The sequence below is a fragment of the Cottoperca gobio genome, chromosome 9 (assembly GCF_900634415.1).
Source record: "Cottoperca gobio chromosome 9, fCotGob3.1, whole genome shotgun sequence".
Lineage (NCBI taxonomy): Eukaryota > Metazoa > Chordata > Actinopteri > Perciformes > Bovichtidae > Cottoperca > Cottoperca gobio.
In genome coordinates, this window is record NC_041363.1 from 2,264,797 (window position 1) to 2,286,493 (window position 21,697).

At 44.9% G+C, this 21,697-nt stretch overlaps 1 protein-coding gene across 5 annotated transcripts in view; it reads right to left on the bottom strand.

The window, feature by feature from the left end:
* Window positions 1-529: 529 nt before the first annotated feature.
* The window catches only part of tet3 (tet methylcytosine dioxygenase 3), a 37,923-nt gene continuing 16,755 nt past the window's right edge, over window positions 530-21,697 (bottom strand). For all 5 annotated transcript variants that reach the window (XM_029440663.1, XM_029440660.1, XM_029440662.1 and 2 more), the window contains 9 exons: window positions 18,751-21,670; window positions 15,020-15,110; window positions 12,237-12,330; window positions 10,606-10,814; window positions 9,799-9,949; window positions 9,615-9,704; window positions 8,781-8,918; window positions 8,278-8,632; window positions 530-7,917 (listed from right to left, as the gene is read on the bottom strand). In XM_029440663.1, coding sequence (XP_029296523.1) covers window positions 6,146-7,917; window positions 8,278-8,632; window positions 8,781-8,918; window positions 9,615-9,704; window positions 9,799-9,949; window positions 10,606-10,814; window positions 12,237-12,330; window positions 15,020-15,110; window positions 18,751-21,622 — 5,772 coding nt within the window. In that variant the 5' untranslated portion in view covers window positions 21,623-21,670 and the 3' untranslated portion in view covers window positions 530-6,145. The remainder of the gene's footprint in view (window positions 7,918-8,277; window positions 8,633-8,780; window positions 8,919-9,614; window positions 9,705-9,798; window positions 9,950-10,605; window positions 10,815-12,236; window positions 12,331-15,019; window positions 15,111-18,750; window positions 21,671-21,697) is intronic.

Sequence of the window (21,697 nt, forward strand, 5' to 3'; positions counted from 1 at the left end):
CCCTCGGGATGAATAAAGTGTCTATCTATGTGCAAATGTTCACAGTAGAGAGTACGAGGAAGATTATGTAGTGTATGTATGTGCATTAATGTAACATGTAGTATATGAGAGGAGATAAGGGTCTGCTGCTCCATCCTGACTTTATTTATCCTTTAATCTCCTAAAGATGTTTGGGTTAGGTATAGTATGTCATAAAAAGGAATATATATATAAATATTATTTAATTTAAAATGTCACAAACAAGCCTTAATACATAATAAGGATGAAGCCTGACATGTAAAGCTGTGTTGTTGTCCTCAGACGTCTCTAACAGGGAGCAGTGCAAAGGATTCAATAGGCTGCCATACATGCTACAAAACCTTCTGCATAACTATCTTTCCCTCTTTGTAACAGGTGAGTGGAGCAGGAAAGAGAAGTGAAGACACAGATTTAGTCAAAGCTGGAGGTTTTATTCCACAGCGGCAGGTTGAGCATCACCGCACCGCTCGGTTACATGTCGAGCAGAAAATAAATCACTTAAACAAACACGTTTTCACTTCAATGTTTTTATTTATCGCGCAACATAAAACAATATTGTGGGATTTTACCACATACACTATGTATTCACATAATACACCATACAGCTACAAAGAGAGAGAGACTGAACAAAAACACTTTTTATTACATACTGCATCCTTGACATGAAAATAAAGAACCAAGAACAATCCTAAAAACTCAAAAAGGAATGTAGCTGCCAGTCGTGTAGCTTCATTATTTATTTATTTATTTTTGTACGGCCAGGGTCCAAGTCTCTGTCCTACATATGGAGAGTGTTGGTTAAATGAGGTGTTCTTCTAAAAGTGAGCCACACAGAGAGATGCATGTAAATCTATGTGTGTGTGTGCAGTGAAAATATACAAGGTGTTAAGAATAAAAGAGGGGTTGAGTAAAAGGAAGTGCACGACCAGGGAGAGGAAGGGAGGCAGTACACAATTACTCTTCTTGTGTTGTTCAAATATCTTAGCATTCAGTTACAACACACTCAGAAGATCCTTTAAAGAGCCTTTGGTACTTGCACTGCACCAATGTGAAACCCAGATAACAGTCCTCATATATGATTCTATATCTCATCCTAATGAGTTCAAGTACAATATGGAATGAATATTAATAGAGAATATGAACTGTTTGTAGCATCGTAACCAAAGAGTTCATAAAGTCAGCACCAGAGCAGCTTCCCCGTCCTTCAAGCTGCTTCAATCAAAAGTGTTTTCTCTCCACATTCGAAGAGCTCAGAAAAATATTAGCGGAAGTCATTTATCCCTCGATATCAATCGTTTTGAACACAGTGAATTTCAAAGGTGTAGCATCATAGCACCAGCTGACTGACCCCCCCCCCCCCCACATCTAGCTAAGTGCTTGGGAGGAGGCGCCTCTCATGAGAACCATCCACCAAACTCGTGAGACATTAACAAAGTTATTAATCACGTCCACTGTATCCTCAGCACCAATTGTTAGGCAAGTGTGTGTGTGTGTGTGTGTGTGTGTGTGTGTGTGTGTGTGGGCTATGCATTATGGGTAAAGAGTAAAATGGCCCCTGCACCAGTCACACTACTGTTGGCTGTGTATCATGTGATTCATTATTACAAAGTAAACACAGGAGCGTCAAGTTCATACTTACTATGATGCGCACTAGAGAAGATGATGGTAGAAACATCTAAACAGCAGGGAGGCATCTCTTACCTGATCGTCTAACACAACTGACAAAGACTTCTGGGATATTACTCGCTAACACATCGCTAATGATTCACCTCAGACTGGCTCTGCAACAACAGTATGTTCCCAAACACCCCCCCCTCCCCCTTTGGATGCTGTCCTCCACATGATCAGTAAGATGTGTGAAGGGAAACTCTGCTCATATTTGGGGGAATAGTTCAACATTTTGGGAACTCTCATTTCTGTACGCTTAGCTTAGCTTAGCATAACGACTGGAAACAGCTAGCCTGGCTGCCAACCAGAACTTAATCCGACAATTTTACAGGAGTTGCCCTCTGTACGATAATTATTGAATTTGTACGATAAATTAACTCTGTGTACGATCAATAATGCCAAAAGTGCCATAATTTGACCAATCTGTGGCGCTTACATTTAGTAGTTGGCTTTAGTCTGCGCTGTCTCGTTCTGATTAATTTCCCGATTTATCGTACGTCTGTGTTTACGCATCTCTTCACACCTGACCTCCTGCTTGGCGTCGGCTATAATGTTGATGAACGTGAAACGCGAGCACGGCTGACGTTCTCTCGCTCACTGCTTAAGGAATGATGTGTTTGAATCCAGTTGTTCTTAATGTTTGTCTTCAGTTAGCTTAGCTCACGGTGTGAACTGTCTTACTGCAGAATATTATCGGGCTTCTAGTCGTGCTGTCGTGATTTCATGTTGAATATTAGTTGCTTTAAAAAACAAAAACAATGTGCGTGGATCTATATGTGTCAAAAAGTACTTGTGTCTTGTAAAATGATACGGCTATTTGTTCTCATGCTTATGACTCACAAACCATCATTTAACTTTACAATATGAAGACATGTTAGACTCTGCTACAATACATTATAACTATGAGAGTCTTTATGCTAAGCTAAGCGGGCTAAATATTTAGCATACAGACGATCAATCTTCTTATTTTACTCTCAGCAAGAAAGTGAATAAACATATTTCCCAAAATGTCAAACTCTTCCTTTAAACAACAAACTGCACACATCAGGTTGTGTTTAGATGTGTCCTGTTGCTTAGTAACATCATCACTATTTATCTTCGACAAGCTTTTCTCACAACGTCATTAAGTTGTGATTTCTCTCTGTGGACACCTGCTGCAGAAGCTTTAATACAATTCACACTTTGTAGGTACGAGGTTTAGCTCAGAGAACTGCATCATGGGGGGTCCTGCAGTTACTTTAGGAGTCAGTGTGGTTTCAGGTTACATAACTGGGCTGATGGATGTGTGTTTAGAAAGTGACAGGTGTCAGTTCACATGCTGACAGTACAGTACTTAGGGAATGAAAGCAGCAGTGTTACTGAGCACACACTTAGACACAACACGTGTTGTTTACTGTCGACGGCTGGCAAACACTTCAAAATGCCCCCTTGTCCTTCATGGTTCAGTTACTATCCTCACCACTTAAATAATCTTACCTAAATATTTTAATATTTACATTTTTATCTCTCTTGAGAAAACAAAACAGAAACAAACAAACTAAGTTTCAAGTTGTCAATAATCGGCTCTTTCTTTACGTCATTAAAATCAAGATTAAAAGTGCTTTTATAAATCTTTTCTTCTCTATGTACAATTTGTATTAGCTATATAAAACAAAGACAATCATTATCATCATCACCATGTAGTAATAAATAAGTACAAAATAAAAAAAGGAGGTTAAAATGAGTGTGGAGATCTTGAACACAGAGACATGATTCTCTGCCCTCAGCAGCACGTTGTGACTGTGAGCAGTGTGTGTACAGCGTGAGGCAGAGAGCTGCAGACCCTCGGGAGAGCTAACGGGGTCTATCACTGATGACCGCGGCCAAACAACCACCCAGCCTCCAGGAGTTAGCCTGTATCCAAATCTCTTACTTGCTCATTTTCATTGCAAGTAAACCATGTCACCGCTTGTGTTCAGATCAAACAGTCACATGGTTGATGCCTGAAAACAAAAAGCAGTGATTCTAACCAGGCTGTCAAATAGTCTCTTTGGCTTTTCTCTTTCACACCCTGGAGTCACTTTCAGACACACGCACAGTGACAGATTCAATGATTCAATGCACTTGCATTTGGTGCCAACTCCTAGAAACTACAGTCATTGTTCCAAGGTCTCCTTTTAGATCTCAGTCTTTCCTTTCTCTGTGAATGTGTTACCATCAATGCACCAGATGACTTGCTCTGCCTACAGTACAGTGTACAAAACAACTTTGCCACAATAAAGTGCAGAAAGCAGCTCAGAAGGAACCGTAGCTGGAGCTCAGTGACAGAGCTGCATCCACAGGGCGGACACTTTGACTGACAGGCTGTGTGCTGCCTGCAGAAGGACACACCTCCCTCTGCTCCAAGATGACAGCACCATGCAGAGGAAGGAGTGGGCCCTTCACAGTGAATCAAGTGTAACAGGAGAGCACCAGCGTGTGTGTGTGTGTGTGTAGGAGCACCAAAAGCACTTCTGCTTGAACCCAGGATGGGCATCTCCACACTTCATTCACAAACAGCACCTTCACCTTGAGCTGCTTTGGTCCACGCTAGGTCAGCAGACAGGGAGAGCCCCCTCTACTGGCCATGGATGGGTGGAGCAGCAATGCAAGGCTCTACTGCTGCTTGTAGGATTGTTTGTACACAGCACTTTGAATCTGCAGTCACTGCTGCCCTCTAGAGTTCACACTGGGAGCTGCTCACCTCTACTTGTGTTATAGGAAGAACAAGTGTGCCACCTGTTCCCTCTCTATGTGCTCATCTGCAGATCTGGGTCAAGTGGCATTTGTAAATAGTATCACTTGTTTGATCCTCTGTGGAGCACAAGATAAGTTACAGGAACACATGGAAAGCAAAGGAAACTACTTCTCATTGCATGACACATTTCCTCCACCGATATCATTATTCTGCTTCTCCACCTCGGTCCAAACACATTCACTCTTCAATACTAGTGGAGCCAGATGAGAGTTGGAGCACCTGAGTACAGCATCAAGAGCCACGAAGAGAAGCCGGAGGAATGGAAATCCATCAGAGCTGCAAGTTGAGCACCAGTCGAAAAGCTGGAGGAGGAGCACGTCATCCAACGACAAGAGAAACAGCAATTTCCTCTCCAAATTTGGGTTTAAAGGGTGATTTGCAATTATTCTTTAACCTGGGCGTTATTTTCCTACTTTTTTGCATCACATTGGATGGTTTTATTTATGACTTTAAAGTTCAGTTTTAGAGTTCTACAGGATCTGCACAGATCAAAACTAAGCGCTGCTCTTCAGCTGTGTTCATGGAAGAGTCCTTTTATGTGTTTCTACTTCTTACAGTAGAAACATCCAAAGTATACAGCACAGTATAATCGTTAGTGCAAATACAGCTTTAAGTTCCACTGCACTGTGTTGACAGCTGCAGTTTGTTCCTGTCTTTCCTTCCTTCTGTCTTTCATGTCATGTAGACACTAATAGAATATATTCTGTGTGTTTATAATGCTGTGAGGCTGACCTGCACTCATTTTCTTAGCTAATGGGAAAAATCTGACACAAATACCAGGATACAGTTTATATAAGTTCCAGGCAATAGAAAATATACAAATGGATTTTGTCAGGTTCCAGTTCAGTGTTACTGTTTTGTGTATTAGACTAAAGTGCTGCTGGTAAACTAGATCAATGTCAGACTAAGAAACGCACATTTGAATAAAAAACTAGGAACTAGAGGCCCAGGTTGATTTGTAACTAACGTGCCTTAAAATCAAAGATACATATCTGTATATTGTGAAAATAGAGATATATATCTAAGACAAGCCTACTAGAAAGGCTGTTTCTTTTGTTATATATACGTACGTATGATTACTGTAATATTAATTTGCTGTCTTGCCCGGCAGATAATGGCTCCTCCTGTAAGTACAGCTGGAAGATTGACAAGAACAAAGGAAATCAGAAACAGAAAAAAGGGAAAACATTTTCCAAACATGGAAAAAGCTGACTGACTCTGACTGATTGATTTACAAAAATATATAACCAAAAAACAATCACATCATTAATAATAACATTAATGAAAACAACAATAATAAAAAAAACAAGTCTTCATTATAATAATACCTGTAATAACAACATTGACAGTAACAATAGCAATCATAATAATATTGATAATAATAGCAATAATTAGAATCATTAAAATTCTATGAACAAGAAAAAGCGATGGAGTTCCTCTCCAGGGAAGAGAGAGGAAGAGCACCACAGGCAGTGTGTCTGAAGCCCAAACCACTGCCTGACATGAGGTAAAAAACAATAAAAATGTCCCCTCCTCCAAGTGGACTGCGAAGGGGGCAGGATGGAGAGATGCCAGACTGCGGGACGGCTGAGAGACATTCATCCTGCTCATCGCTCCCCCCCCCCCCCCCCCGCCCCCACTGCACCACTCTGTGACCATCAGTCTGTTTGTGAAGGTCTGACTTCAGACAAAGTGGCTGTAGGGTCCAGTGAGGCGGGTGGAGGCATAGGGAGACACAGTAACCATAGAGGAAGTGTGGAACGTGGGGGCTAACCGCGTCACCGGCCCCTCCCTCTTGTCCATAGATTGTCCAGGTCCTGGACTGGCACCTGCCGCCGTAGCCCCCCATTTGCGTTTCTTCCCGAGGGCCTTGATGTCCTCCTGGGAGAGGCCGAGGAGAACCGCTTCCTGCTGCCTCTGCAGCGCTCGCTCTGCCAGCAGCTTCATTTTGGCCTCCCATATCGCCAGGCCGTGCAAGGGCTGGTTGAGGTTCTTGTGCTGGTAGAAGACCAGGGAGATGCGGGTGGGGTGGGAGCGATCAGGCTTTGTGAGCGGAGTGGTAGCGTGTAGTTCCCGACGGGCACATTCAATCAGGATGGAGCCATGGGCCGGTGCTACCGCTACACCGCCAATGTTGGAATCCAGGAAGTTGTGCTCGCTGTCGGACCACACCTCATCTTCGTCCATGCGGCCCTTGTTGCTCTCGGCGTTGCTCTCGGCTTGGCTGGGATTCCAGCAGGCCTGATCTGACTGCTGCAGGGCGTCAGGGAAGAGGCGACCCTCGGGGGCAGGGGACAGGGTGCTGCCCGCCAACGAACCTCCACAAGACTTCCAGGCGTTCTCCTGCAGCCCATGGGGAGTGGGACACCGACTTTCCCCGGTCTTGGACCAGATCTTGTCAGGGTAGGCTCCTGCGGGGTTGCTGTGCTTCAAACCAGGGCTGTATGCCGCCGGCCCCATGGCCCACGGATTTGGCTGAGGACTGGGAGCCGGGCTGGCCCAGTGTCTGGGGGTTCCTGGCTGTGGTGTAACTGAGCCTGAGTGAGAGCCGCCAGGCTGTGGTGTACCTGGGCGTATTGACCCTTGGTGTATGTTTCCTGGGAGCGCTGTGCCTAGGTGAGGGGATGGAGATGGAGAGGGATGTACCTGCAGTGATGGCGATGGGGCAGGGGAAGCCATGTGGGGATTTGAGCCAGGGTAGGATGTCCACTGCTGCGGGTAAGGAGAGTGATGCTGCTGCTGCTGCTGATGATGATGTTGCTGCTGCTGCTGCTTGTCCGAATTCAACAAAGAGGCTTCAGCACTTAGTTTAGGATTCAGATGGCCTTCCCAGTTAGTGTGGACGATACTTCCATTAAGCTTGTGCCCTGGCCAGGGTGCAGGCTGGGGAGTGGTGCTGGGTGTGTTGGGACCAGACTCGCTCTGCATTGTGCCTTCGTAGACTGGTACGTCCATAGGCTCCTGTTTGATGAGTGGAGTGCCTCTGTTGGAGGAGTCGGAGCAGACAGAGGAAGGACGGGACTGGTTGTAGTCTGCAGGCTGGATGTAAGCGCTGTGGTTTGCTTGGTTGGCGTGCTCTGGGTGGCTCGGGTAGGACTGGGCCAGACGGGCCTGAAGGCTCTGAATATCCGGCTTCGTGTCGACCTGGACAGCCTTGCTGCCTGCTTTGGGCAAAGAGCCATTTCGACCCTCGTAGGTCCTCAGCTTAGGGCGGAAAAGTGCATTGGGGGGGTAGTTGTAGTAGCCATAGTGCATTGGGGGGAGATTGTGGTGATAACCGTTTACTGGGTCGGGTGCAGGGGGCTGGCCAGTTGGGGGGAGGCCTCCTCTTGCATAGTAGGCAAGGTGTGGATACATCCTGTTGAATGGGTCTGCTGCCTGCACAGGGTATCCATCTATGGATCCATTGAAGGGCTCCTTCTTGATATTGGGCTTCACCTCTTGTTTTATAATTGCTAAAACAAAAGAAAGATAAATTACAAACTTAACTTCAAATGCATTTCAGTTTTGAATTGCTTATGTCTAAACTACTTTGAAAGCTTTGCAGGTTACCAGTTACCAGTTACTTCCCACTGGAAGAAATGATACGACAGCAAAGCTACTGGAGGGAGAAATCTAGTTCGGTTAACTGAAGCTGCTCAACAAAGAACAAAAGCCTCAATTAAGTGATTAATTGCTTTTGTGCTCAATTGTCTTTAAATTGTGTTTAATGAATATTACTCAGTGTCCTCTCTTTGTGTGCCGTATAGATACAGCTCTACTGTACATTTGTTGGAAACAATCAAAGAACAGTTACTCAAAAACAAACGACTGACCTTTGTTGTCTTGAGATTGAGGGGACCCGGTGACGCAGACCTCGGCCTTCACCACTGTCTTCTCTGGCGTCTCCCCTGCCTGCTGCAAGAGTTTGTTCTTCTTCTTCTCAGAGTTGGCCTTCTTGGCCTCCAGTCTGCGCTGTCGGCACGACTTGGCAGGTTCGGGCAACTTGCGTACCTCACGGGGGAAAGCCTGAAGCACGTGGATGGCTCCCGTCTGCATTTTGAGACGCTGGGCCTCCTCACTGCCAAACTCATCAGTCTGGGAGATCCTGTAAAGAGGCAACACGTGGAGCTGCTCATCCTCAGGGATCTCCTTCACTGAGCGGTTGTCCTCCTTAGTCAAAGTACACACCTGAGAGAGAGAGAGAGAGAGAGAGAGAGAGAGGATGAGAGGATGAGGAGATGAAAACAAAACACAACACCGCTTTCTATTTGACTTATTCACACAGAAAAACAACATATCTTTAATTAATAATAATTAAAAGAGCACGTGATCTTACCACTGTGCAGCCATTGTAGAGGTTGTGCTGGTCCTTGTGAGCGTGGGCACAGAAGTCCATGCAAGCAGTGACTCCAGAGAACGGCCGGCCTTCCTTCAAGCCCAGCCTGCAGTCCGGAGCCTTCGCCTCCGTCTGGCACTGAGGAAGAGGAGAGAGATCACTTTATATCCTGACATTTATCCACGATACACACAGCACATCATATTGTAAACATAACTTAGTCAGAGTTTAAGTCAGTGGATTCTTTTCTGTTTCTCAGTCTTCGTGTAAACAAGTGGAAAAGTGGAAACATCCAACATGCTAACGACATTCGAAGGCATCACCCAGATCAGCAGGATGATACATGTTTGTGTGTTTTGAATGTTTAAATATATTCTGTTATTTTCTGTTGCTCTTCTAATCGTTGCAGCTCATTTTGTGTCCTGTTGCCTTTATGGAAAGTGTTTGTTCAGCGTAATAAAACATCAGTGTTTAAATGTTCCTTATTGAAGTTGCCACTGGGATAAATGTTGTCTTGTCTTTGACACTTCCACTACTGTTTGTTCAAAGTAAATGAACGGGTAGTGATGGCCTAGTGGCCTAGTGGTACGCCTTCCAAACAAAACACGAGAAGGTCGGGAGTTCAATACCAGGCATTGTACCCCTGAGCAAGGTACTTAACCCTGAGTTGCTCCAGGGAGACTGTCCCTGTACTTAGTTCACTGTAAGTCGCTCTGGATAAGAGCGTCTGCTAAATGACCTGTAATAAAATGAACATGCTGTACAAACTCTCACAGAACCGAAGCGGGACTTTCGTGTACCACTACATCCTTGTTATTTGAATTCACAACCAACCTGGTTGCTGTAGGCCTGCGGGGCCAGCTGCTTGTACAAAGGAGCCACCTCAGTTGCCAGATGCTGCAAGTTATCCCCGAGTTTATCCTCCTGAAGAGCACAAACATAGCCACAGAGATATATAACTCAAGATTACAAACGTGATGATCTGCTTTACAACGAGTGGCTTTCGTGTGATTAGTACCTCTTCAGGGCGATCTCCTTGTAGCCTGAACTTGCGCGGCGTTTTGCTTCGGGCGTACTTACAGCCATTAAAGTACATACTCCAGGAGCAGCCAAAGGAGAAGGAAGCGCCACAGGATTCACTGTCTTTGCCTTGACACGCACAGGTCCGACTGCAGGGGGAGACAGTGAGCACGCTCTCAGCTTCATGTGTGAATGATGTGTAACCTGTGCATGCTTAACATCATGTGTACACTATATGTAAACTGGGCAGAGAGAAATGTCTATGAGGAAATTTGGGCAATATCAGTAGTGCAAATGCAATCATATATAACATTGCACTGATCACTTTATCTATTTAACAAGCTCTCTTATAAGTCTCCAAAAACAAGTATTATTTTACTGTATCCTCCATGTTTATATGTGTAGCACAGAGAGATAGACCTACTCACATAGTAAACAAGATAATATAGTTTACAGTATATAACACAGAGGAATACGAATGTCTAACAGATGGTGAATGTTGACTTTGTCTAACCAGGTTAAACAAAGGTGTGTCAACATGCATTCATGACTGATTGGGGGGGGGCGTTGTGGTGTATGCAATGCACAATGTGCACAAATCAACGTTTCTTTTTGTGCAGACACCTTCACTGGTGTCACAGGTAGAAAGTCCTGAAAGATGACTTGAGATACAATAGTTGTGCAGATGCAGTGAAGACACAGCAATGCAATATAATACTGAAACACACACAACCCGCATGCTCTCTGCACATTCACAAACATGTATGTCGTAAAGCCTCGGTGTCAAAGAGCACCCATCACTCACTCATCATTGAGGCCACAGCGTCGGCTGGTGGGGTTGCCGTATTGGGTGAGGGTGCCACTTAGCTCGCGGTACAGCTTGTCAGCCAGGGGCTTCGGGACGCCTTCCCAGGCCATAATGAGGATGATGATGACAGCGTTGGCACAGTGGTGTCCTGCACGCTGACGCACCAGACACAGCAGCTTCTCTGTCTCGCTGCCACGACGGATCACCTGACAGGAAACACAAGTTTATCGTTATTTTAGCTTTAACTCAGGGGACGTTAGGCACCAGCAACACCTTAACTCTTCATTTTAATATTCACAACTAACTGACATGCTGCAAAACCTTCCATTGTCAAATTCTATATTTACTGGATTTGTTAGTGACAAACATTTGTCACCTTTAGTTGTCGAATGCTTTCGAGAGGCACAATGAGAAACAGTTGATGATGATGCTTTTTGAAAGGACATTTGATACCTGTACCTGCTGTGGTGCCTGGATACCAATCCTAAATCTGCTTAGGATGCTATCGTTCAAATACATTTAGCTGGAGAGTCTCATACTATGAAAATAAGCTAGTGGACAAAGAATATGAATATCCAGGAGTACCAGCAGAGAAGCTAAGCAATGTCCTGCTGTAGATGGGGCAGCAGTAAAGTGTATTTTAGACATATAAAAAAGACCTAAAGTTAAAGTGTACGCTATATTTATAGTATTTTCACTGCTTGCTGTCAGGTGGCAGATGGGAAACTGAAGCCATTATTTATGTTCTTGTCAAAAACCACCAGACTCCATTGAAAATAACAGTAATATATTTGATATTTAAAAGCGTTAGTTAGGATTCACCAAAGTCACACAATAACACAAACAAACTAATCGATTGAGAAAGCCGTAGATCAGCAACTCCCTCGTTCTCCGAGGTAAAATGACTGTTATTTTCAATGGAGTCTGGTGGCTTTGAAGAGAGCACAGAGAACGGCTTCAGTTACCCGTCGGAAACATAGACTGTCTGACAGCAAGGTAAAGCGGTGAACATATTCTATATATGCTTAGCTTCTCTGCTGGGGTGTGTGGCCCACCGTGTACTGTAGATAACACACTGACTCCTCACACCACTTCAAACTATCCAAACTATGCCTTTAATATCCTCACAAGTTCTTTCTACTAGAAAAGATAAATGGCAATTGATATGTGCAAGCCTGCTATCTTTCACTTGTACTATCTCTACACTCCCTCCCCCCTCTCTCTCTCCGTCTCCAACACCCACACACCCCCCCCCCCCCCTCCGTCTCCAACCCCCCCCCCCCCCCCCAGTAGGATGGCTGTTTTGAATCCATAAAGTCATTAGCAGGATGTGTCAGGGGTGACACGAGAGGTGCAGTTGAGACCTCCTACGTATTTACTCACTGTGGGAGACAAACTTGGCTACATTGTCTCCCCAGGAACCCTCATTATATACACACACACACACACACACACACACACACACACACACACACACACACACACACACACACACACACACACACACACACACTGTAATCTCTATAAAGGTAAAAAGAAGAGACAATACCAAGTCTCCCAAGACGATTGCTTCTTATTCCAGTCACGTATGCTAAAAGTTAAGTACTCAAACACATGATGCTACGTACCCATTTAGCAATAGGACATCCTCGTGAGCTCTTTCCCTCTCTGCCTGTGTACAACACCTTCTCAATCCGGATGGCCTGCCCCTTCTCGCCATACCTACACAGGAGGAGAAAATATTTAGTTCATCCACAGCTGCAACTCATTTGATAACAGGTTAGGGTTAGATATATATCAGATATAAAGATTTCCTGTCACATCATGTTAAACTGAGTATCTTTTGACATTTAAAGACATCCCTTTGGACTCTGAGACACTGGGAACACAATTGTTCACTATTGTATTAGCAAACGATAAATCGATGCAGATAATAATCGATATTTGAAGCCCTATTTCAGACACTTTGCATCATCTCTTGTGGCCGCACATGTTCTGTTGACAGTTGCACACACACAACAAACACTAGACCCAACAGTTGACCAGCAATGTGTGTTCTGTGTCTGTATTCACCATTACCCACCACCACTACAAAGACCTGCAAAGCTCGTCTACATTCATGGATCTTTATATGTATTTTTAGATTGTTACAGTTAGTTTTAAGAATTGATATATTCTTCATCAGATAATTGTCACACACACACAACATGCAGGTCGGTGTGTAAGTTCTTCAGCGAGAGTGAAAAAGACATAAAGCTGCAAGTCAATATGTCTTATGTATATATAATATATACATTCTTAAAACTGTAGCTGTAAAAATGAGCCACAAAGGATCCAGATGAGGTGGTTCATCTAGTAAGGAGCCACCTGGGCGCCTCCCTAGGGAGGTGTTCCAGGCATGTCCAGCTGGGAGGAGACCCCGGGGAAGACCCAGGACTCGGTGGAGAGATTATATCTCCTCACTGGGAACGCCTCAGGATCCCCCAGTCGGAGCTGGAGGATGTGGCCCGGAGAAGGGAAGATTGGGGTTCACTACTGGAGCTGCTGCCCCCGCGACCCGACCCGGATAAGAGGTAGACGATGGATGGATGGATGGATTTCAATTTTCCATTAATTGTTTTGCATATGATGTCAATTATAGTTCTTGGAAAGACAGAACATCTGAAATACATTCAGACTGAACGGCAGGTCGGACATGTGATCGATGCATCGCTCGTATTCGCTGCAGAAATAATCCAGTTTATTTCTATTTGTCATCAAGAGGCTTTCTTATGTTTCATGCGACCTGCTGCTCGTCCTGGAGATGATTCTGTGTTTGTGTCCACATGCAGGAGCTTATTTAGTGTACACACAAAATCTATTTCTGTCTGTGAACACCTGAGCAAATAATGGCGTGTTGAGAGCACTTAAAGGTAAAATGTGTATTTGCATCTTATCTGATTGTTTTGGTGTGAGCGGCCGGCTGCAGAGATGTCTGACTTCTCTCCAACAGAATGGAAGTAGAGCGCTTGTGATGCTCACAGCGACACACAAATACATTTACAAACTCAACAGCAATGTTTCTTTCCACAAATCCTGACCCGGTTACTGAAGATAATCCACAGACCTTGTTGTGAACAGTTTCATGGAGCAACAACACCCCCCTTCATTGACTCTTTTAAGGTTAGGCTCGATACATACTTTAGCTCTGATGTTTGTGTTTCTTGTACTTGTAGAGGTTAGGGTTAGATCAGAACTTGTCAGAGGTGTGCTCACGGTGTATATCAGTCCTCCTGCCTGCTTGATACCTGCCATTGTGAGCAGATTCGATGTGACAGTGAGCACAAGGGACTCCTGCTGAATAGGAATCTCCCAGAGGCTCAGAGAGTGGGCTCTGTCCTCACAGGGGGGGCCTGCCTGGGGTTAGAGCTGGGTCAAAGGTCAGCTAGGGACATTGGGGCCTTAACTTCTTATGTCATTGGTCTTCAGCCTCTCACCCCCCCCTCGCTCACTCTGCTCTCCAGGGACTCACGACGGGGAAGAACTCAGTACAATGTTCAGTAAATGAGTTCATTCATCCAGTCGTTATCCAGTGTTTAAAGTGTTAATAGGTTGAGTGTTGAGCAACGACTGGATACATGAGACGTGGATTAAACTGCACGGGTTGTGTGAGAGTTTGTAAACAGATGTTTTGATACGTTCGTTCACTGCGGAGACAAAGTTTTCTTCAAGAATGCAAGGAAACACAGGGTCAGAGTAATTTATACACTAAAGGTCATCTTGTGGGTGAAATATTGGTTCATTCAGTCACCCTTACAAAGGGGTGTGCTCATGTCTGATCAGTGTTGTGTTTGGACAGCACGACACTGATGGATTTAGAGAAGCTGCACTTTGCTTATTAAAATGAGCAGCTGGGCAGCTTTGAATAAATACTAATCCTACTGTATGAAGATCTCAGCCTGCCTTCCCATCACCCAGTCTGCAGATGCATCGCTTTGACACGGGTGAAATGTCATCTGTTGCCTCGTTTATACAAACATAGATTTTTACTTTCTAGAGAGTATTTGTTTAATTTGAGGTTACAAAGTGAATTCAGCTTTGCCTTTATTATAACTGCTACACAATATAAATAACTTAATATTAGTGCACAAAAGATGCACCATGTCTATCATACTTTTTCATTTCTCTCCCCTTTCCTCCCTCCCGTCTGTCTTCCTCTCTATTTGATTCTCATTCTTCTCGTGCTGTCACCTGCTGCTCCCCTTCTGCTTCTTGCCTCTGATATTCTGATGATGCTGATATTTCCTGTTTCTCTTACTGGATTCTGGGTCATGAATTCCCTAAGGACAAAATGTGAGGAGGAGGGGAGGAAGGTGGAGGGAGAGGCAGAGAAGAGCATGTAGGAGGACGAGGATAAGAGGGAAAGACTCACCGTGTCTCCATCAGGTCTCGTATGGAGGCCACAGTCGGTCCAGATCCCAGGTGATTGTAGTAAGGCCCTTCATCCTTCTCCAGGATTTGTTCTAGAAAGAGAAACAGAGGTGAGAGAGCAGCACGTAGAGGGACACGAATGCTCACCCAACAGATCACAATCTGCCATCATAATGTTTGTTTTATAATTAGGGCTGTCAAAATAACACATATAATATTGTTTAATGTTTATGTTGATTGATTAATGTTCTACTGTCCCCTTTTGACATTTCTATGCAAAGCTTGTGCCATGAGCCACGATAACGTATCGTTCTTGATTGATTATTATGTATTAATACTGCATTTATACTACTTTATGATTCATTATCAACTTCCTTATCTAACGTTTAGACAGTTTCATTCTGTTTTTGGTGGATATTTCCCGTAAACGACACCACGGAAAACATACTGGCCCTATTTTCATGACATTTGGTGGAAGGGTGCAGCATGGGCCGAGGAAGAACTATTAAAATCATGGGGCAGATCAATTATTTTAAATGTTCGTTAACATTGGTGGAGGTGTGCGCTCTCCGAGTGCCCTTCTACTTTATTTTGTTGCTGATTTGTTTGAAGAACAGCTGAATTAGTTAGATTATAACATTAGTTTCATCATTTTAATTCATTCTAATTCTTATTAATGCTTTTGTTTTGAAGGTATTGTGCAGCTTGAGCCACCAGGTGAATCTACATATAAGAGCAGACGCGTATAGAAGGGCACATGATGATTAGCAGGTCACGAGAGGCTCGGAGGTCATTCTACTTTGTTTGTTTGAAAACATCATGCCTGCCTCGACAACATCTGACACATATTCCACGTGTAAGAATCAATATTTAGGTGCCTCAAGGCCTTATGATTTTGAGTGTTTTGTGTTTGTTTGAGGACAAAATGGCGACTACATGCTTTATAAATGTGTTTTCACATCACATTCATCAAATAAATAACTTCTCCGCCTCTAATCCTAATTTACTAGAGCCTGGATAGAGTGTGTGAAGCCAATGTGAGCGAATGCCTCACTCAAGTTGAAAGTATTTAACAGTAAAAGTCTTTTGCCTTCAGTAAAGTAAAGTAAGTAAAGTGTCTTATAATCAAATCTCAGTTGTTACAGAAAATCAAAGGTGTGTTTGATGTATTCATGGACAAACTCAAAGACATCCTCTTTGAAGCTGAAGATCAATCATCTATGAGAAGCATGAGACTGATTGCAACATCTAGTTCACACACACACACACAGTGACTGCAGGGTGTGGTGTGTGTGTGTGTGTGTGTGTGGGGACACTTTGTAAAGCAGAAGCTTTTTGATGTAGTGATGAATGACTTTGTGTGAGTGTTATTGTGAGGGAGTAAGGGTGTGTGTGTGTGTGAGTGCTGTGTACATACGTGCGTGTTTATGTTGTGTAGTATGAGCGTGTGTGTGTGTGTGTGTGTGTGTGTGTGTGTGTGTGTGTGTGTGTGTGTGTGTGGAAGTATTTGATCTTTAACCATGTGCTATGACTTTGTATGTGACACTGTGCAGCTGAATGTGTTCCACATATAGAGCTGCAACTAACTAATATATATTTTTCATCATTCACATTTAAGAAGCTGGAATCAGAGAGTTTTGACAATTTTAACTTAAATGACTCAAAACAGTCATATATTATATTATCAAAAGGTTGGAGATGAATAAAATATTAGAGAACCAATGGATTAATCTTTGCAGCTCTACATCAAATGTCTCTGATGGACATTGCATTGCTCTTGCTTTTGTACACAACACTTTATCATACACTCTGGATACAAACCAGCTAAATACTCTAAATGTAAAAGCTCTACACTATCAGCTGATTATCTCAAGTGAGGACATGCAGGCAGTGTTGTGTGTGTCTGTGGTCCAGAGGCTATATGAGGTCACATTCCCCTGGTGGTGCAGGGAGGCACCAGGGCGTGGCTCAGGGCAGGAAGTGGAGGAGTCGCTAAATCCTTGCTTGGGTGTGTACTGTGCACATCGTGTGTGTGTGTGTGTGTGTGTGTGTGTGTGTGTGTGTGTGTGTGTGTGTGTGTGTGTGTGTGTGTGTGTGTTGGAGACAGTCTCATTACGGTGCAGTGCTGTGCTACAGGGAGTTGACAGCTTTAGTATGAAGACTTATTTTCTGCTAGTATTTACTCTCAGTATCAACACACAGCGAGCAAGTGTTTCACTGCAACTCCTCCTGAGTGCATTTGCCAGGCATTAAAGGAATACTTCACCAAGTCATTTGTTTATCAATTATTAACCCAGTGTGACCTGGAAATCTTGAAGAAAACTTTGTTTTTCTCACATGCCTCCACGATAAACAAAGAATCAAATAACATAGAAAAGAAAAAGAAAAGTAAAAATGAATTGAAGTAAATGCTGCGTTTAACAACAGCAAAACTATATTTTTATAAACATCTGTTTACAAACTCTCAGAATAATCTCATTTATCCAGTCGTACGCTCACTACTTCACAAACATGTATGTTCACTAAAGCTTTACTATTTAAACAGAGGCTGCACAAGAGTGAGACTGTTTATGTGGAAGTGTTTGAAATGCGTGTGTTTAGGAAGTAGTGAGCAACAACTGGATAAATGAGACTTGGATTAAACTGTTGTGAGAGTTTGTAAACGGATGTTTGGATATAGTTTTGCTGTTGTTAAACACAGCCCCCATTTACTTCTATTCATCAAGACTGTTCTCTGTTTTTGAATTCTTTGTTCACCTGCGAGGCATGCGAGGTTTCCTTGAGAAGTTAAAGTAAAACAGGGTGAGTAATTGACATATAAATGATCACCTTGGGGGTGAAGTATTCCTTTTAACCCTTCATAGCCTGACAGTTAACACTGCAATACAATGGTGGTCATTTCTTTATTGCTTCTCTGAGAACAAAAACTTTTGTTTTATTTATTCATTGATTAATGCCTTAATAAAGACTAAACCTTTTACACTATAATAATGTGGGTGTATCGAATGGCGAATCTGTCTGAACTAACTTTATCCACCTCTTATTTTATTTTAAATATGTGGTATGTAACATGATCTAACCATTTCCATAGATTTCCACTGTAGGACCACCTACTCTGTTAACCTGAGCAGGGTACAACCCAAACTATGGGACTGAACACATTTCTGTCTAACAAAGGCTCTGTTCTGCTTGCCTGCCAGACCCAAACCAACACAAAAGGCTCCTTCTGCCACCACTGCTATTGTTCCTGCCCACTGCCTTTAGTGCCTCACACTGTCACAGTCTCGATGGTTGCAGCCGCACACCCTGGCAACACATACATTCTTAGACACTCTCAACAAGCATCCAGACAAGCTGAAGCAGAGGGGGGTTGGAAAACCTAATAGTGGACCTCTGTAGTTTGTTAAGTAGTGGCAGGTTCATTAATGTTTAGCTCCAAAATTGACCATTGACAGATTAAGAAAGTGTTTCTCAAAAGAGTCCTCCCTGCAGAATGTGCTTGTTGCTATAAGGCACTTCAGAGAAAAGTCTTTACTACCTAACACTGGTCAGATTTACTGTACTTACAGACATCAACTTATCTCCATTTAGAGATACATTTGTAATGTTTGGAGTGGTGTGATATGTGTTAGATTGATAATATTATCTATACTTATCTGAAAAGAGCAAAAAAAGGTGTTCATGGCTCATCTGCCTGAATACACACAACCACACATAATCACACTGACTTACCCACACAGGTGCAGGTGGGGAACTCTGCCTGTAGATCCTTGGAAGGAGTATCTAGCAAGGTCTTGGTGGGGGTGTCCAGGTAGCGCAGAGGAGACTCTATGAATCCTCTGAGAGATGGAGATGAAGGCAGACTGTCCTTAGTGGGCGTGTCCTCCTCAGAATAGCATGTGGTGGAAATTACTGTTATATCACCCGAGGATTCGATCTTCATGCGTTTGGGCAGCGGAGTACACGGCATGCTGAATGTATCCTCTAACACACTGGGCTGCTGCTGCTGCTTGTCCGGAATGGCCTCCTGATACAGAGAGACATCCCCCATAGGGCTTTCTGTGGCTGCCTTATTCAAGGTTGCTTCACTTTGGTTCCCTGTCTTATCTTTGTTGACTTCAATCTCCTGATCGCCTGGATGAGGTGCGGAGCTAGTTTGAGTGGTGCGAATTAAGGGAGTCATATGGGGGATGGAAGATGATGTGTGACTGAGGTCCTGAGGACTTGTCTCGGACTGATTCCTCGGCTGAGGGGCTGTAGCAGTGTCCTCCATGGGCTGGATGGCAGGTGCATCTGAGGCTGAGTCACCAAATTCAGCCTCAAACTGGCGGATCAGATCTTCATATTTTGGATCTATGTTCATGACACTCTGTAATTGTGAGGTGCTGGATGGACATGTGGAGGTCACAGGTGTGGTGGTGCTGGTGTTACTGGGGGCCAGGCTGCCCACTGTAGCATGGGCAACAGGTAGGGGAAGAGGGGCCATGGGGGCTGGAGTGTTTTCTGACAAAGCAGAAACAGTGGATAAAGGAGTCATTGAGGAGTTGAAAAGGGATACCTGAGATTGGGCTGGGGCGGGGAGGCCTGCAGCAGCAGCCTGAGTGGAGTTACTGTGGAGGGGCAGAGAGGGGAGAGAACATTGTTGCAGGCTGGCCAGGGCCGCGGTTCTGTCCATCATGAGGACTGATGGTTTTTGTACAGAGATCTGATTCTGAGGCAGGAAGGTTGGCAGGGAGGCTTTCTGCTTGGTCTTCTTGATGACTATCTGCTTGGGTTTGGGCAAGGGAGGGACTGCAAGCATCCCACTCATAGCTTTTATGACAGGAGATCCTTGGCTGCTTTTTCTCTTTTTGGGTTCCTTGGGTTCCTGTTTGATGGCCAGATGTGGCAACCCTTCTGCCTCCATCTGTGGCCACCATTTTTTCAAGTTTTGACAAGCCAGAGGAGCACGAGGGCCTGGTGCTCCAAAGCCTGGGGAGTGGTTAGAGAAGAGGTTCCTCTTGTAGTGAAGGTGCTGTTGCAGAGCTGCCTGAGTGGAGTGGCGGATGGCTGCTTGGCCAGGAGACAGGGGAGTGCCAGGGTAGTGCTGACCCAGCTGCTGACCATTAGCCATGCCGTAATGTCCCATGGAGGCAGTGTGATGGTAGTGCTCACCAGAGTCTGGTTCTTGCTTTATCCTGGCCAATGCTGGGTTGTCCTGGACCAGGACACCTCCATTCTGGTTCAAGCTGATCTGCTGTGTGACGGGAAGCTTGAAATTAGCATTGCTGAACTTTCCACTGGTGTTTCCAAGCAGCTGTTTGAGCTCTGACATGGGGTCTGAACTGCTGTGAGGTGCAGCAGCGTAATGGGACTGGGGCTCAGACTTTACACACATCCATGGGTTCCTCTGTTCAGAACCTCTGCCTGAGTTCTGCTGCCACTGCTGGGGATTAAGGCTGAAGCCTGTATGTTTTCCCTGACCTGGGAAGGGAGAGGTAGAGGATGGAAGAGTGGTAGCATGGGGTGGCTGGCCCTGGGATTGGGGCCTGTGGTGCTCACAGGACACTTGGGCCTGCTGAATATTGTCTAGTCCTGGAGGGACAGATTGAGAGCGTGAGGAAGATGAGTGGGCACCGGGAGAGGACGGGATCAAGCTAGTGCCATTGGGGGGCTGAGATAGAAGGTTATGGGTATGTTGGTGGTGATGGAGGTTACTGTTGTAGGGAACTTGAACTGGAGAGCCGGCAGCATGCGGACCAGTTCCAGATAACTGCGTCAGGGCTTCTATGGCGATGGCTGTCTGAAGACTGATGTTCTTTTCCTTGGCTATGGAGAGCACCTGGGGAGAGCAGGGTATGGGGGGTTTGGTGCAGGGCACTTGGACTGGGTGAGGGCCTTGACCTCCCTGTTGCTGCTGGGGGTATGAAGAAGACAAATGGTGGCCACCATTCATCTGGGGATAGGGCTGAGAGTGATGCTGCAAATGTGGTTGCAGTAGGTGAGGCTGTAAATTTGGGGGAGCATCCGCCATCTTGCAGGCACCTTGATCCTCACTGTTTGCCAACTTAATCTTCTTCTCCAGCCACTCAAGGTAGTCTGGACATTCAGGCCCATCACAGTTGCAGTTAGGGGGCTTGTTTCCATGCTTGGCTTGGCTCAGTGCTGTCTGTAGACTGTTCAGGTCTTCTGGAGTTTGGCAGCTTCCATCAGGAGCTCCTGCAGAGGGTTTGGCCTGAGCCCCCTCAGCACCCACCTCATTGGTGAACTTCTCATACAGCTGGGCAGTGTTCGGCTGCACAAGGCAGGAAGAGGAGGAAGAAGGAGGCAAGGAGCCGGCAATAGCAGAAAATGCCACCAGGTTGTGGGCATCCTCCATGTCTGCGTGGTGGACAGGTTCCCCATGGGTTGTACCACTGCTGCTGTTCCAACATGGTTGCTGTTGTTGGGTGTCACTGACCTTGCCATGTCCTGACACCCAGCACTGCCTTGGAGGCACGCTCCCTGCCCTCTGCTGCTCTGTGTCCATAGATGTCGCATCATTATTGGGGTAGCGATTCACCCCATTGGCCAGTTCCAGGCTCAGCGCGCCTTCCTGGAGGCGGTCATGTGACCCAATTTCCATCTGGCCTCCACTTCTGGGGCCATCCACTGAAGTGACTTCGCAAACAGTCTGAAAGACAAACATGGAGCGAGGTTA